Here is a 17,726-nt window from a genome sequence, read left to right on the forward strand (position 1 = left end):
ATCTATTGCAATTGAAAATGCGATAAATTACTTGATTTTCTCTTCCATTTGGCGCGTCAAGTCACTTGAGAGCTCTGTCACCCGATCTGCGACAGTGTTCCTCGTCAGACTAATATTGGCAAAGGCAGGTCGCTTTTGAGGGCACACGACTTTCGCAGCCTTCAACATGCATGTTTTCACAAACTCCCCATCAGAAAATGGCTTGGATGCCTGCACCAGCTCGTTAGCAATAATGTAGCTGGCTCTTACACCCCCATCAGCAATATCGCGGCTGCGCGTAAAAGTAGACTGCTGTTTCTTCAGACCAGCCACAAATTTGTTTATCTCGTCTTTCCTTATTTGTCCTTTCAAGTGGTCATACTTGTCTTTATGATGAGTCTCAGTGGCGCCGAATATTAAACTCTTTGAACACTGCAACTTGCTGACTACATACCAAGCACACTGGTTTTGCATTCACTTCTGTGAATAAATAATGCTCAGTCCATTTTTCCTTGAAAACTCTGCACTCCGTGTCCACTTTTCTTCTTTTTGACAGTGCCATTTTGGGAAGGGTGTGTTGACTGATAACTTGTGGTGAATTGTGAAGCAAGATTTACGGTTTAGTTTTAGTACTAACTCGTGTCAATGCCGCTGGACGTGAGCTCTTTTACACATTTACTGCCCTCCCGTGGCCGGAGGGAGCACTTGGTTTGTATTTGTTTTAAAAAATCATAACTTTTGATAGAAATGAGCTAGAGACTCGCTTCTTTTTTTGACATACTCAGAAATTTATGCCGGGCCGGATTAAATGATACAACGGGCCGCATCCGGCCCGCGGTCCATATGTTTGACATCCCTGGTGTAGCCTGTTGTTGCTCGTTCATGTCTGTTCTTGGTGTTGGATTTTGTCAAATAAATTTCCCCCAAAATGCGACTTATACTCCGGAGCAACATATATGTTTTTTGTCACGTTATTGTGCATTTTATGGCTAATGCGACGTATATTCCGGAGTGACTTTTAGTCCGAAAAAAAAACGGTGCGTGTGTGTGTGTGTGTGTGCGTGCGTGTCATATATATATATATATATATATATATATATATATATATATATATATATATATATATATATATATATATATATATATATATATATATATGTGACTGTCTCAAATATTGCAAGCCTTTTATTATTTTAATATTGCTGATTATGGCATACAGCTTAAGAAAACTACATATATATATATATATAACTGCTCAAAAAAATTAAAGGAACACTTTGAAAACACATCAGATTTCAATGGTGAATTTTTTGGGGGGATATCTATACTGATGTGGACAGTTTAATGTCTAAGGAACAAAAGGATGCCACATCTTTTGATAGAAATAAAAGTTTTCAGCCTACAGAGGGCTCAGTATATAGACACCCCAAAAATCAAAGTGAAAAAATGATGTGGCAGGCTCGTCCATTTTGCCTAAATTCAATTTCTGCAACTCAAAATTCTTTTCGATATCTTGTGTGGCCCCCACGTGCTCGTATGCATGCTTGACAACGTCGCGGCATGCTCCTAATGAGACGACGGAGGGTGTCTTGTGGGATGTCCTCTCAGGTCTGTCTAAGGCAGGGGTGGGCAATTAATTACAAGGGGCCACATGAAAAACCTGAGTTGTGTCAGAGGGGCACACCTACGATAACTTAAACCTGCTATATTTTCTTCCATTATAAAATGCACAAAATTATTTATTTTAAATAGTTGGTACTGGTAATTAGAAGAATACAATTATTATGTTTATATTTATATTAAGCTATGTGAAATTGTGGTGTATAGGTCAAATAAAAAAAAAACAATCATTAATCAGTACAATTTATTCTTAACTTCTTTAACTTTTCCTCAAATGACAAAGCTGCTGCATCTCTGGGTGTGAAGTTTGATAAAAAGTCCTTTTTGGGCATGCAGTTTTGCTAGCAATGCATCACCCTCTGATGAGCCCTGTTTATCAGACAGATGTATTTTTTCTCATGCTTGGTCGTGTAGTGGCGACTCAAATTATATTCCTTAAACACAGCGACGTGTGTACCACAAATCAGGCACACGGCTTTACCTTTCATTTCTGTAAAGAAATACTTGGCAGTCCATGTCTTGTTGAAAACACGGCGCTCCTTGTCAACTTTTCTTTTCTGAGGGTCAGCACACATTTCTCGGGCAGCATTACTTCGCACTGTTCACCTTCACACACAGCTCATATACACGTACGCTACACGGAAGTGCGACACCTTTCAAAATAAATCCAAAACAGTTGTATTGCACGCACGACACAAATTATTTTCTTTTAAATTAAGTAGTAATCAAATATAATTTACGATTGGCCTCATGCTGGCCGGACAGGGACGCACAAAGGGCCGGATGTGGCCCGCGGGCCGTAATTTGCCCAGGTCTGGTCTAAGGGCATCAGTGAGCTCCTGTAAAGTCTGAGGAGCAACCTGGCGGCGTCTGATGGACCGAAACATTATGTCCTAGAGGTGTTCTATCGGGATTAGATCAGGTGATCGTGAGGGCCATTCAATTGTGTCAATTCCTTCATCCTCCAGATACTGTCTGCACACTCTCGCCACATGAGGCCGGGCATTGTTGTGGATCAGGAGGAACCCAGGACCTAATGCACCAGCGTAGGGTCTGACCATGGGTGCAAGGATTTCATCCCGATACCTAATGGCAGTCAGACTGCTATTCGTCCCTCCATGGAAATGCCTCCCCAGACCATCACTGACCCACCACCGAACTGGTCATGCTGAATGATGTTGCAGGCAGCATAGCGCTCTCCTTGGCTTCTCCGGACCCTTTCATGTCTATCACAGGTGCTCAAGGTAAACCTGCTCTCATCTGTGAAAAGCACAGGGCACCATTGGCGGACTTGCCAATTCTGGTGTTCTATGGCAAATGCCAATCGAGCTCCACGGTGATGAGCAGTGAGCACAGGGCACACTACACAACGTCGTGCCCGGTGGCCACCCTTGTGAAGTCTGTTTCTGACTGCTTGGGCAGAGACATTCACACCAGTAGCCTGCTGGAGGTCATTCTGTAGGGCTCGGGCAGTGCTCAACCTGTTCCTCCTTTTTTGAGCAGTGTATATATTGTCAAGTGGCATGGTGGTACAGGATGGTGTAAAATTGGGTATTGTATTTGGCCCAGTCACATTGGCTATCCCAAAACATGTAGTAGTTCCAAAAGTTCACCAGGAGATGGTGTTAAAGCTTGACATAGGGGTGACCTGATGGAAACTAACAAATCTAATAAATTAAATTGTTAGCAATTGGGAGGACACGACCTGTTCAAACACGTAGCAACACACAATTTTGAAATATGAGTTTGCTATGCCATAATTTAAAGATGTAACAGCTTGAGCAATATCAATATAAATGTTAAAGTTAGAAGAACCCATTATTATGGCTAAGTATGATTATGTGTGAAGCTTGATCTTTGCTAGACAAGATATATGATTTTAATGTTGCAATGTTTTATCCAACCTGTATTTAACATTGTTGTTCCATCGATACATGAATGTATTAAGTTGTGGGGAGACAAAAGAGATTGTTTGTTACACTATTGGAATCGACCAGATATTCACCTAGATATTTTTATGACCTGGTGCAGGGATTCTGACCTTTCACCTAGATATTCCTATGACCTGGTGCTGTGATTCTGACCTTTCATCTAGATATTCTTATGACCTGGTGCAGGGAGTCTGACCTTTCACCTACATATTCCTATGAGGTAATGCCAGAAGCCTATAAATATGTTGTCCTGACACAGAGCGAGGCGGTTCTTCCTAGTCAGGGTGATGGCCGTGACGCTGCCTGGAGTAAAGAACGCCGTTTAGACGAAGATGGATTTTTCATTGTTTTTGAGATTGGACCAAAATCTACTAAAATGAATTTCCAGAGTCTTCGATTTGGACTTTGTCAAATTTGAAGCTTCGAATTGGACTTTGTCAAATTTTAAGCTTTGAGGAAGGCAGAGGAGACAGCCGCTTCGGGCAGAAAGGGGAAGACGCCAATGCTACGGCGTTGGCTAATCTTCTCATGGCCAGACCTTTTCTCTTTTGTAAACAGAATTCGGATTTTGGAAAAAAGGAGAGCCGATCACTCGACTTGTTCAACCAAATAGGATTTTAGACCTTTGGTCTCTTCTTTTGTTTTGAGATGGGTGAGTGTCGTTTTTTACAACTTGTAATTCTTTTTCTTGCTTATTCATTAAATTTCTTCTTAATCCTTAATTCGGTTATTGATTATTTCGTATTAACTATGTTGAGCTTGGTTTAATATGCAGTAATTAGAACTTTAAAATTTCTTTATTTCCCTATCATAGTCATTCTTTAAATCCGTTCAATTATTTTTAAAGTAAAGACAGCTTTAATCCTTAACATCAGGAATTGTCAGATCTGGTTCGAAGTAGTTATCTTGAGCTCAGCTACGGCGAGTGCGCTGTAGTAAATCAACGAATCCCTTCGGTCTTACCAAAGACAGATACATTTATCCGAGCGATAACAAATGCTTCAAATCAAAAATGGGGTAGGAGCCGCTGGTAAAAAGGGCGCGGTCATCTTGATTCCGGGCCTCAAGTGGTTACTCTGCACCGGTTTCAGAGTGACATTAAAGGGATTAGCGTCCTAAAAAGAATAAATTAATTCTGTCCAAATTGATATTTTAGAGGCGGTTAGACTCGGACAAATCTTTCCCCGCCCCGACCTGGAAACTCGTCTCCCTATGAGGGCTGCGTTACAGCAGCGGGGTCGAAGGGAGTTTCACCCTTTAAACGGAGGGTCGGGTCACTTACAGTCGATAAGTGCGGATTTGACAATATATATATAGATATATGTATATATCTATATATATATATCGAAAACCGAGGCTCCACTGTATATATATCTATATGTATATATATATGTATATATATATATATATATATATAGATAGATATATATATAGATATAGATATAGATATAGATATAGATACAGTGGAGCCTCGGTTTTCGACCACAATTCGTTCCAGAAGGCTGTTCGACAAGTGAATCGTTTGAATTCCGAATCATGTTTTCCCATTACAAATAATGGAAAAAAATGTAATCCGTTCCAAACAAACAAAAATATGCCTTTTTTAAGCATTTTTTCATTTGCGCATTTTTGTCCAATCGCGCAACTGCAGCGCATTGCCGAACGCCCAACTGTAGCGCGTCGCCGACTGCACAACTGCACCGCACTGGTCGCATAATTGTGACAGAGCCGTCACTGAAATTTAGAAAGTATTTTTAAAGTCCTGATGTACTTTCCAAAATTTAAGTGGACATCAGTGCACAGGGAGCTTAATTTTGTCTGATCGCGCAATTGCAGCGCACCGCCGAACGTGCACCGTGCAACTGCATCGCATTATTGTGACAGAGCGGTCACTAAAATTTAGGAAATATTTTTAAAATCCTAATGGACTTTCCAAAATTTAAGTGGACCTCAGTGCGCAGGGAGCTTAATTAGGTCGGATCGCGCAACCGCAACGCACCGGGCGCTCACTGTCGCATTGCCTTAGGAGCGTCTTTGTGTTTTAGGATGGCTTTACTGCTCCCACTTGCTTCCTTTGGAGGCATGATTAGAGTTGATGCAATCCTCAGAGTAACGAGAACGTAATAACGAACAAATGGAGTCAGTTGGCATGCGGGTCTTCTCGGCTCATCTCGCGAGGTTTGACAGCCGAATTTCGACCGACATCCGAAGCAAAAAAATCTCGAATTTTTTGTTCGAATACCGATTTGTTCGAGAACCGGGATGTTCGAAAACCAAGGCTTCTCTGTGTGTGTGTGTGTGTGTGTGTGTGTATATATATTTATACTATATATATATATACACATCCATCCATCCATCCATCCATCCATCCATCCATCCATCCATCCATCCAGCTACACACACACACACACACACACACACACACACACACACACACACACACACACACACACACACACACATATATACCGTATTTTTCCAGACTAAAAGTCACTCCGGAATATAGGTCACATTAGCCATAAAATGCACAATAACGTGAAAAAAACACATATAAGTCGTTCCGGAGTATAAGTCGCATTTTGGGGGAAATTTATTTGACAAAATCCAACACCAAGAACAGACATGAACGAGCAACAACAGGCTAAACGATGGGTATGTTAACGTGACATAAACACAAACGAAGGGCTGAGAACGGGCCTGGTGTAACATTCAGAGTTATTCAAATAACTATTACATAAATAACACGTTTATAAAACCATCTGTGTCACTCCAATTCATTAAATCCATCGATCGTCCTTTATGTCAACAATGCCGGCCGGGTGCGCGCTGCTGACAGCGCTTGCACTTCAAAATATTCCACAGGCCCATATAACGATATATAAATTATATATCAAACAACTATTATAGAAGCAATAATATTATCAAACCATCTGTGTCACTCCGAATCATTAAATACATCGATCAAATTCCTCGTCCTTTGTCAACAACGCCGCGCGTGCGCCCTGACATGAGCCTCGTCGTTATTTCACAGATCTAGTATATAACTATATTGTAACATTAACAAAGTACAAGAAAAGACGTGGGTTTGGTAAATGGCTATTTAACAAAACGAGTTCAACGAGCCAACAACTACTTCATTGTAACAATAAAAACATATACATGTTGCTACACGAAATAAATACATCAAATAACCATAACATAAATCAGTGGTTCCCAAAGTGGGCCGTACTGCCCCCCTGGGGGCGGTGGAAAGATCTGTGGGGGCGGTGAGGACGAAGGGGGCGGTAGGGGGGCGGCAGTCCGAAGTCTATGTAGTCACTACATAGACAGCATTAGACTACAAAAGCAAAAACTCAGGTTTGTAATTTCAAGCTTGTAATGTTCAGAATTTTATCTTATAATAAAAACCGCATTCTGGCGGTCAACATCATCTTGAGTTCAAGTCAACATGAAATTGGGGACTCGCCAGAACGCGCCGTGTTGTGTTGTGTTGAGCTGGTTAGAGTGGTGCATTCACTGATATATATTGTTACGAATGTCAAAAAGTCATATCAAGAGTAGATGATAACCCCTCTGTCTACACCTCCATCGTCGTTATCACCTACTCTCTATCTTTCAGAAGCCGCGCCTGCACTCCAGATCTGCGAGGAGGAGGTGTCAAATGTTACGGAGACAAAAGGTCAGGAAGGTACCAGGCCCAGATGGCGTGTCACCCTCCTGCCTCAAAGTCTGTGCTGAACAACTGGCACCCACCTTTGCACGGATCTTCAACCTTTCCCTGGAGCCGTGTGAGGTTCCCTCGTGCTTCAAGAGCTCCACCACGGTGGCCAAGAAGCCCGCCATCATAGGTTTGAATGATTACAGACCTGTCGCCCTGACATCTGTGGTCATGAAATCCTTTGAGAGGTTGGTGTCGAACCACCTGAAGGACATTACGGGCCCCCTGCTCGACCCCCTACAGTTTGCCTACCGGGCAGACAGGTCGGTGGATGATGCGGTCAACATGGGACTGCACTACATCCTGCAACACCTAGATACCCCAGGGACGTATGCCAGGATCCTGTTTGTGGACTTCAACTCGGCGTTCAACATCATCGCTCCTGACATCCTCCACCAGAGGCTCATCCAGCTCGCGGTGCCTGCCTCCACCTGTAAGTGGATCACCAGCTTCCTGACCAACAGGAGACAGCATGTGAGTCTGGGGACCATCACATCAGACACCCGGACCACCAACACTGGCGCCCCCCCAGGGGTGCGTCCTCTCCCCACTGCTCTTCTCTCTCTACACCAATGATTGCTCCTGAGGCGACTCTTCTGTGAAGCTCCTGAAGTATGCGGACGACACCACTCTTATCGGACTGATCCGGGATGGTGACGAGACTGCGTACAGACAGGAGGTGGAGCGGCTTGTCCACAGGTACTGCCAAAACCACCTGGAGTTTAACCCGCTCAAGACTGTGGAGATGATAGTGGACTTCAGCAGAGACTGCTCAGGGACTGTGCGGACCAGCTGAGTGGCATGGTCATGTACGTTCAACCTGAGCCTGAGCCTGACCAAAGTTCCAGCCCTGTGGAAGACCTGCTGGTCCCCGTACCGAAGGTGCCGCGCCCCAAGGAGCCTAACCACTTCAGGCCTATTGCCTTGAATTCCCACCTGATGAAGACTTTGGAGAGGATCATCTTGGGTCACCTGCGTTCACTGGTGGGAGCGCAGCTGGACCCCCTGCAGTTTGCTTACCGGCCTGGTGTTGGGGTGGACGATGCAGTGATTTATTTACTGCACAGAACACTGCTTCACCTGGAGGACATCGGGAGCACTAGGAGGATCGTGTTATTCGATTTCTCCAGCGCTTTTAACACAATCCAGCCATCACTGCTCAGGGTAAAGATGGAGAAGGCGGGAGTGGACCTACGCCTGGCTGCATGGACTACAGACTTCCTCACCAACAGGCCGCAGTATATGAGGTTACATCGCTGTGAGTCTGACGTGGTGCGCTGCAGCACAGGTGTCCCCCAGGGTACGGTGCTCTCTCCTTTTCTTGTCACCCTGTACACTTCGGACTTTACCCACGACACCGCACACTGCCACATCCAGAAGTTCTCGGACGACACGGTCATTGTTGGATATGTTACGGAGGAGAACGATCTGGAATACAGGACGGTCATCAAAGACTTTGTCAGCTGGTGTGAGCTCAACCAGCAAGACAAAGGAGATGATTGTGAGCTTCGGGAGGACAGCACCCCACTTCACTCCGGTGAACATCCAGGGATCGGACATTAAGGTAGTGGAGAACTACAAATTCCTGGGTGTTCGCCTTAACAACAAACTGGACTGGACTGATCACACCCACGCCCTGTACAAGAAGGGCCAGAGTCGCCTCCACCTGCTGAGGAGACTGAGGTCCTTCGGTGTGTGCAGGGCTCTCCTCAGGACCTTCTATGACTCTGTGGTGGCCTCAGCCATCCTCTACGCTGTGGTCTGCTGGGGTGGGGGCAGTACGGACTGGGGCAGGGGGAGACTAAATAAGATGGTCAGGAGAGCGAGCTCTGTCCTGGGCTGTCCCCTGGACTCCATAAAGGTTGTGGGTGAGAGGAGGACTTTAATTAAGCTGAAATCCATCATAGACAACACCTCTCACACCCTCCATGTGGGAAGGAGAAATTCCGCAGGTCCTTCATTCCCACTGCTGTCAGACTACAACATGCATGGCACCTGATCATGTGTTTCGTCTCTACGGCTACTAGTGGCACTTGTCTTTGTCCTTGTCTGTTATTTATCCATTTTTACATTTGAATCTTGTCTCTTGTATTCTTGCACTCTTGTACGCTGCTGTGACAAGTAAATTTCCGGGCTGTGGGATAAATAAAGTTCTATCACCATCATCATCATTTGGCATGCCCTAACATGGCCAATAAACGTCTTGAATCTTGAATACAACTGGCACCCTATTGGCAATTCTGTCAGACGCACGCACACGCGTCCCAGAAGCAACGTTAGGTTCGGCTTGACAAGCTAAAGCACGTCTCGAGAGCGTAAACTAGACATGACCCGGAACAAAATTACTAAAAAGGGTGATGCAACAAGATGTCATCAACAATAGCCCAGTGCCCTCTAGTGGCTGGAAGAGGGAGCTCCATTTCCTTCATTAAGAGCCAAATCAACAGTCTTTAACTTAAAAAGGGCATCATATGCGTTTCTTTTGTCCCCCATAATGAGGGGTTGCGTATAAAAGCTTTCTGTCTCCAGTAATGGCCGTCTTGATCTAGTTCTGGCTCGTTTGTGTCAATTGTGAGCCACTATTTGCTTGGCAGACGGACATGCGATCAACACACCTCTCTCCCGAGTGACCTTGTGTCTGGCCACATATCCAGGAAAACGGTGCTGCACAACAGTGGTCCACAACCTTTTTATTAACGAATATACAAGTGTATTACCCTTCCCATGGGCTCACCACCTGTGGGAGGGGCCGAAGGGGTCGGGTGCAATGTGTGCTGGGCGGCAGCCAAAGGCAGGGACTGTTGGAAATGATATACTTTTTATCATTGGATTCTATGTATCTACTTTTGTGTGCAAGACTCTCCGCAGGATGTGACCATCTAGCCTTGTGAAAATGATTTGGGGGCATATGGCCGGCTAATGACTGGAGTCATTAGCCACGCTATACAATAAGCCCCATAGTTAGCTAGACATGTTCAGATCATGAGATTGTCATGGGATGGCTGAAGCAGACAGAGGTCTCATTTAAGTTGAAGTCATGAGTACGACACCGGGATGTATTCCCAGGGCCACTAAAGACTACGTTTTTGTTAAGCTAATAGTCATGAGACGTCCAATACTGCTCCGTCCACGAGAGTATCCCCTTTGTTCTGTGGTAATGAGATATAACTTTGGAATGTATTTCCTGCCTGTGAACCTACCCGATCATGTACACTTGCCCAATTGTTTCTTTCTCAATAAAAAGGTCGGCAAAACTCAGAGCAAAGCGCGAATCTCAGCCACACTTGCTGTGTCCGGGATCCGCCCTTCTGCGCAGGAGAAAACGCTAAGCCAAGAAGGACCTACCGTCTCCGAGATTGATTTCAGATAAATGTTGTCAACCCAACATTTTTGGGGGCTCGTCCGGGATTTCCTGAAAATCTGCTCGCTGATCCGAAGAGTGTTGAAGACGCCGAATCCGTGTACGGCAGAGGTCACAGGACGCCTGAAGGAAAGCCCTGGGGAACAATGTTCATCCACCAGGCCGGCGTCCGGTTCAGCACCTCTCGGCAGCGAGGATTGACGGAAACTTCAAAAGAAATCTCTCGGAGACTCGGTGAGACCTTTTTGTTGGCTGCGTGGTTGGGGTATTTTAGTCCCCAGAAAAAGGGTACCTGGGTAATTCCAAGTGATAGGAATTCGGTCTACAGATGGAACTTGTAGACGGAAATACACCTCGTTGTGTTAAGAAAATTCCGCGGTGTGAATGTGTGTGAATGGTAGCACGTATCACTCGCTATTGTGCTGCATGTAACATGGTGGGGAGAAATGGCAAATTTCTGTGGAATTCCTCACCAGAAAACTGGTCAAAGCAGGAATTACCACAGAAAGTTGTTATTGCACTAAAGAAACATTCCATCTTTAGAAATCCCTATGATTTAAATGTTGAACTAAATTGATTACAATGGGGGGGCCGTCAAAGTGTTACTGACAATGTATCAGGGGATGAGAAGTATACGTTAAATAAGTTACCAAACTTGAGGCTGCAAGTATGATTGTCAGACAATGAAGCTATAGTGCGTAGGCGCACTGTTAGGCGTGGCTCAAGAAGAGGAGCCTGAGGCAGAAGCTCCTTCTGCTCCTATGCAAAACATGCATCTAATTTAAAAGACCTGAACCCCCCCCCATATGATAGCAAAATATATTATGGTCAGTCAATAAGAACTCCTGTACAAACAAGAAGCATGACCAAGGCTGTTAAATTTCCCCAAAGTATAAATGACGCTGATGTATGCGAATGATACAGTTGTCAAACCTTATTGAAAGGCCAGTAATGTGAGAAAAAATAAATAAAAATAGTAAAACCAAAACATCAAATAGAGGAAGACGTTTGCGCAGCATTGTTTGTTGATGTTGTTTGTGCACTGTGTTTTGTTGTGGGCCTTTGTGTTGTCCTTGTGTTCTCTGTGTGTTTATGTGTGTCTATGTGTTAAAATTTTGAAATTGGCTAAAATAGTGTGCAAGGAAAGTTACTAGACTGGGGTCTATTCGATTTGCACTGCAAGAAAAAATAAAATAAAAAAGGAGACATTGAAACTGGAAAATGCATTTTTTGGAGAAATTGGTGTAAAGACAGGCGAAAAAGATGAATAAATATTTAGGAGATGCAACAGAATGATGTTCGAGCAGAATTGAATCAGTTGAAACATGTAGAACTTAGAGGTGAAATGTGAATTTTGTAAAATTTTGCAGAAATTTTAATCAATCTTTTATTGGCCAAGTTTGAGCATGCCATACAAAGAAGTAATAATTTAACGTGAAAATATGAATTTTTTAATTTTGCAATTTCGGGAATGTTTAAAAACTTTCCCAGTGTGATTTAAATGGGCTGAATGATGTGAATTTCAAACTGGGACAATGTAAAGGTGAAATGTAGAATTTGCCTTTAAGAATGAGTGGAAGGAAAATTGCCCTAAATCTGCAAATTTTTTGGAAATGAAAAGCTTATGGAATTAATTCAATGCAAGCATCTCTTGAGTGAATTTTTGGAATATGTCAAAATCGGAATGAGTGGGTTGTTTTACCAAGAACCTTGAGAAAGGACAGATTCAAATGAGGACTGTGAATTAAAAATGATGTAGTATGACTGTGTGGACAGCTTGAAGAGAGCTTGAGGAGAGTGAGAACAGTGCATGCGTGCGTGCCTGTGTGTGTGTGTGTGCGCGTGTGTGAGATGCAAATGAGCAGGAATGAATGACAAGATTTGACTTAAAAAGAAAAAAAAGATACAGCTTGACTGGTTGACGTTGTTGGAGACTACTATGTGAAAAGTAGTAGAACAACTTTGAAGAAAGAATGATTTTGAGCATATTTAATGCTAAGAAAAGAAAATAGGGCTTATTTCACAGTGGTTGACTGATTATCATGAATTGAATGGCTCGTTTTAGGCTTTCATCTAAAAGTCAAGTCAAGTTTATTTGTATAGCCCTAAATCACAAACAGTCTCAAAGGGCTCCATATAGAGAAAAATTCAAGTTTTCGTCTACAATGATGATAATTGCTTTTGAAACAAAGGAAGTGTAAGGATGAGATTCCTTTCTCCTCATGCAGCATTTAGGCCAGAGAGGAAGTGAAGTCAAGTAACAGAAGTTAGGATGGGTAAAAACCAGAAGTAAACTGTCTTGGTTTACTCTCAGCGAAAGGGAGAGCAGGGAACAGGTTATATTAGACACACCACGACCTGTCACGAAGAACAACTGATGTTTTTTTTGTCATTACTGCAGAGCTTGGGCTCCATGCTATGCTGAAATTGCTAACCCACTAACAGGAGTGGCACATGGAGAGCCGTTAGCAGTCAAAGATACATTCGCGTGGACACCAAAAGTAGAAGAAGGATTGACAAGATTGAAAATGATATTAGTTCAAACAACAAAGGGTGTGATAATGGATAAGGTGCTATTGACGATGTCAATAACAAAACTGTTTTGCCAAAATGACTTTTAAGGCAACGCCTGTTGTGTCACTTATGTGACAACAGGGGGGAGATGAGTTATTAGTTACCTATTAGTTACCTTTGGTTTAGATTCTTGAAAAAAAAAAAAACAAAAAACAATTTTTAAGCATGTCCTGTTTGTGTGAAACATGATCCACACAGGAACCTAAAAGAAACTCTATATGAAAATTCGAAGATTCGAATAGTGGAGCCTAACAGGAACATGGAAAAAGTGAACAGCTGAGAAATGGCCTTCGATGTACTGGCAGTGAATTATAAATTCAGGACAGTTCAGTAATATCTGTAAAGTGAGCATAACACCATTTATACTGAGGTCAAAATAGAGATGATACTAGGCAAAATTTGGAAACTAGATCAGAAATTGAAGGCTCAAATCAGGAAAGGTGGAAAGGTAATAGAGAGAATGGCATAAAATCAAAGTTAGGAAAACAAAAGATAGATAGTAGCCTGGAAATAGGAGGAGTTTCTGGAAATTACAGTATAATTGAGAGAAATCACAGTTAAGACTTGCAATTTAAGTTTAGGGTAATCTGTCAATTTAAAATGGTTCAAATGAGGTCCATCACAATACATCCGAGCGCTCATGAAGGAAAGGCGCTGTCCTTCTCAGGTAGATTAGATTATTGATAATAGTAGAATTTGAAGTTTGATTAACAGAAGGCACTATGGAATTTATGTCAAATTGGAAGATGATAATTAAGTTTGGTACCCCAGTCTGTTTTTTCAGTATCCATCAGTGACTCTGAAACTCGATCCCGAGACTCCACCGACAGCTGAGAACATCAAGAAAAAATGGTGCATGGCTCTAAGGCACCTTTGACCTTTGCAAGAGCAAAGAAGGACTATATTTGTGCTTGGGGGGAGCACAACGCCCTGGAGGAGAACGACATCCTCGGAGGCGGAGTACAAAGAGTGAATGGACTCACAAGATGAGAATGGACTCAGTTGAAAATGGACTCATCCAAGAGTGAGGGATGAGTTGACTCTGAGACTACAACCAAAGATAACAACCTGACAATGAGGTGCGGCGAAAGACACACAAGACCTGAAAGATGCATCAAGACGTTATCAAACTTGGTGGAGCTTGGGTCAGAGTGGATGGAAGCTTGCTTGGGCACTGAGTTTGACACAACTGAGGAGTCTTGCTAAAAGATAAACAAATAAGGAACAAATTGTGTAGTGTTACGAAGAAAGAAGAAGTATCATAGTCAGAGGATAAATTTGGATGAAACAGATAGGCTAAAATTGTAAGAAATAAGAGTAGAATCACATTTAGCCCATCCAGCTTAACAATTAGACATTTAGTCATTAACAGTTCGGAGAAGGAAAAATAGGGCATTAGGATCTACTAGGATGCAGTCAAAAGGTGATTAGATTATTCAATGGAGGTAATTAATAAAGTAGAAGTTAATCACACCTCATAGGGAAATTCTGGTGTCAAAACAAAAAGTTTGATAAGATCAAGGAATAACAGCCATGAAAACTTTTGACAGTTAAGAATAACACTGCATGAGACTCACACCAAGTGACAGTGAACGCGATGACAAATGTGATAGGACTCGGAAAACAAATGCCTTAACATGGCAAAGTGAAAATAATGTAGTGGAGTGGACTGTTGGAGGAAGACTTTTGAGTATCTTTACCCAGGTGCTCGATCAGAACGATGGATTAGGACAAGATTATTTAAGGACCTACTGAGGCTGCTTCTTTCCCCATGCTCACCCATGAACATGCTCAGCAGTACAAATGACTGAATTTTTAGGCATTTAATTGGCAATTTTACAATAAAGGTCCGGTACGAATGTACGAAATATTCACTTGGGAAGAACATCCAGAAATGAAGGGTTTACCGTTAATATTCGCTGATTGCCTGTTCACTTACACATACTAAATTTGTTTGCTGTTGTATGAGTGATAGATGCAAATGGATTGGCGCTTGTGTGGTTACGAATATGTGTGTGTGTGTGTTGAGGGCAGTATGAAAGGCCAAAGTATTTTGTAGTTGGTATGAAAGGGTCACAGTTGAGGGTGAGATTCCTCTCACCTGAGACGGGAACACCCAAGCGTGATGACTAACAGCCGATGGTTAATCAAAGGCACCATGAACAACAAAAATAGTTCATGGAGAAGGCCGAATTCAGCAACACGGATGGACAAGACAGGACTGATATCGAACACTAGGACGATGGACATATGACATGACGAACCTGAACTCACCCGACAAGGTGACAGACTATGTAGATGACAACCATACATATGGAACTTAAGCTTGCTTGTGGCAAGTGCGAGCTTGGCTTTGTTTCTGTGTGTCACTTGACTTATTGCAGCGTCAACCGACAGCCAAGGAGCAGATTGCTGGTTGTTTTATAACTTGTATTACTTTTGCAGGTTGTCGATTGCAGCCTTGGAAAGTTTATGTTGAATTCACGTGAAAATGTTAACCCTAACCCTTTTGATTTTTATGATGATTGATGATTTTCAGGACGGAATCCCCGTGCGCCATGATTCATGGTGTGTCTATTTTTATTCAGTAGATACTCGATGCCTGTGTAGTTTTGTGAGCACAAGTGTCCGTTGTTGGTATTGCCGAGTGTGAGGTGCACAGTCAATTTTCAGGAACTTGGGGATGACGATCCTGGATGACTGCAAGATTCGACAGGACTGGCTGCAAGACGTGATGATGTGGTAGGACGTTTGCCGGTTCCTTTTTAAATACCTAATGACACATTGGCCGAATGTGTCAAAGGGGGGTGGAGTTACGTTTGAGTGCGTAAGTAGATACATATAAAATTTAATTGTGACATTCAATGCTTTTTGGATTCACTTGTTTTGGAGGCTTTAACAGGACGTGCCAGAATTCAACAGGCAGCAGTCACAGGAGAAATCGTGCGAGACTGACAGCACGATGAGAAATAAGGAAGATAATTCATAACTCCTGGGGGGAGTGTTGTTGTTTGTTTGTTTGTTTGTTTTAGGTTCACGCGGGCCTCTGGATCGTAGGAGTAGATGCAGGGACGCTTGGAGGTTCTATTGAACAACGACCACCAATCATCCCCGTGCCCCAAACAACCACAAAGGAGAAGAATTGTTTGCTGACAACTGGTTATGGAGATGTCGATTACTAGGGAACTCCTGAACGCTGACCGGGGCCTGGGAAGAGACTCTGAGGACGGTGAAGTGGACATAAAGATCTTGGAAGGACAGCAGGCCCTGGGCAGTGATCCCAGAGCAATTCATCGACAGACACATACATATGCAAGGGGGGCAAAACTAAGAGCATTTCAACTTTGCAGTATGCTGTGATATTGTGTCAATATTATGTCCTTCATTACTTTATCAAATGACCACATGCGGCATTATTTTAATTAGTCACATGACTAAAAGGCTGACATCAGCATCTGCTGTCCAGAATATCATGTTGGCCCAGTGTGAACAAGATGAGTGGGACCGCCTTGCGTAAATCGCCTACCTGTCTATTTTTCTTGACGATCCAGAACAAAATACATTCCATTATAACGAACATAGCCAAAGCCGGATGAAGGGCTGTAGTTCTGATAAACTCTGGAATGTAAATTTTCATGCTTTTTGATGGTACTATACTATATTGTGTAAGCATATACTCATTTATACACATATGTAGTTATTAGTTGATGTTTTGTTTTCCCATGAATTCCAATGTTAAAAACAGGAGGGAATGTTGGAAATGATATACTTTTTATCATTGGATTCTATGTATCTACTTTTGTGTGCAAGACTCTCCGCAGTATGTGACCATCTAGCCTTGTGAAAATGATTTGGGGGCATATGGCCGGCTAATGACTGGAGTCATTAGCCACGCTATACAATAAGCCCCATAGTTAGCTAGACATGTTCAGATCATGAGATTGTCATGGGATGGCTGAAGCAGACAGAGGTCTCATTTAAGTTGAAGTCATGAGTACGACACCGGGATGTATTCCCAGGGCCACTAAAGACTACGTTTTTGTTAAGCTAATAGTCATGAGACGTCCAATACTGCTCCGTCCACGAGAGTATCCCCTTTGTTCTGTGGTAATGAGATATAACTTTGGAATGTATTTCCTGCCTGTGAACCTACCCGATCATGTACACTTGCCCAATTGTTTCTTTCTCAATAAAAAGGTCGGCAAAACTCAGAGCAAAGCGCGAATCTCAGCCACACTTGCTGTGTCCGGGATCCGCCCTTCTGCGCAGGAGAAAACGCTAAGCCAAGAAGGACCTACCGTCTCCGAGATTGATTTCAGATAAATGTTGTCAACCCAACAGGGACCTTGGCGGTCTGATCCCCGACTGCAGAAGCTGGCTCTTGGGACATGGAATGTCACCTCTCTGGCTGGAAAGGAGCCCGAGCTGGTGTGCGAGGCAGAAAAACTCCGACTAGATATAGTCGGACTAGCCTCCACGCACAGTTTGGGTTCCGGTACAAGCCCTCTCGAGAGGGGCTGGACTCTCTTCCACTCTGGAGTTG

The 17,726-nt window shown here is 43.1% G+C and overlaps 1 protein-coding gene across 7 annotated transcripts in view; it reads right to left on the reverse strand.

Moving 5' to 3' along the window:
• Positions 1–17,726, reverse strand: part of mapkap1 (MAPK associated protein 1) — an 89,692-nt gene that overhangs the window by 20,748 nt on the left and 51,218 nt on the right. The window contains exons 7-8 of one of the 7 annotated variants that reach the window (XR_011087983.1): positions 8,185–8,676; positions 6,097–7,411 (exon numbers count right to left, since the gene is read on the reverse strand). The exons of 5 other annotated variants lie outside the window; for them this stretch is intronic. Coding sequence is in view for 1 of the 2 variants with exons in the window: in XM_068652811.1 (XP_068508912.1) it covers positions 8,325–8,676 (352 nt within the window). In the remaining variant the exon portion in view is untranslated. Of the gene's footprint in view, positions 1–6,096; positions 7,412–8,163; positions 8,677–17,726 lie in introns of those variants that run through there. One more of the 7 variants, XM_068652811.1, reaches the window with a different exon arrangement.

Source organism: Syngnathus scovelli, chromosome 13, assembly GCF_024217435.2.
Source record: "Syngnathus scovelli strain Florida chromosome 13, RoL_Ssco_1.2, whole genome shotgun sequence".
Classification (NCBI taxonomy): Eukaryota; Metazoa; Chordata; class Actinopteri; order Syngnathiformes; family Syngnathidae; genus Syngnathus; species Syngnathus scovelli.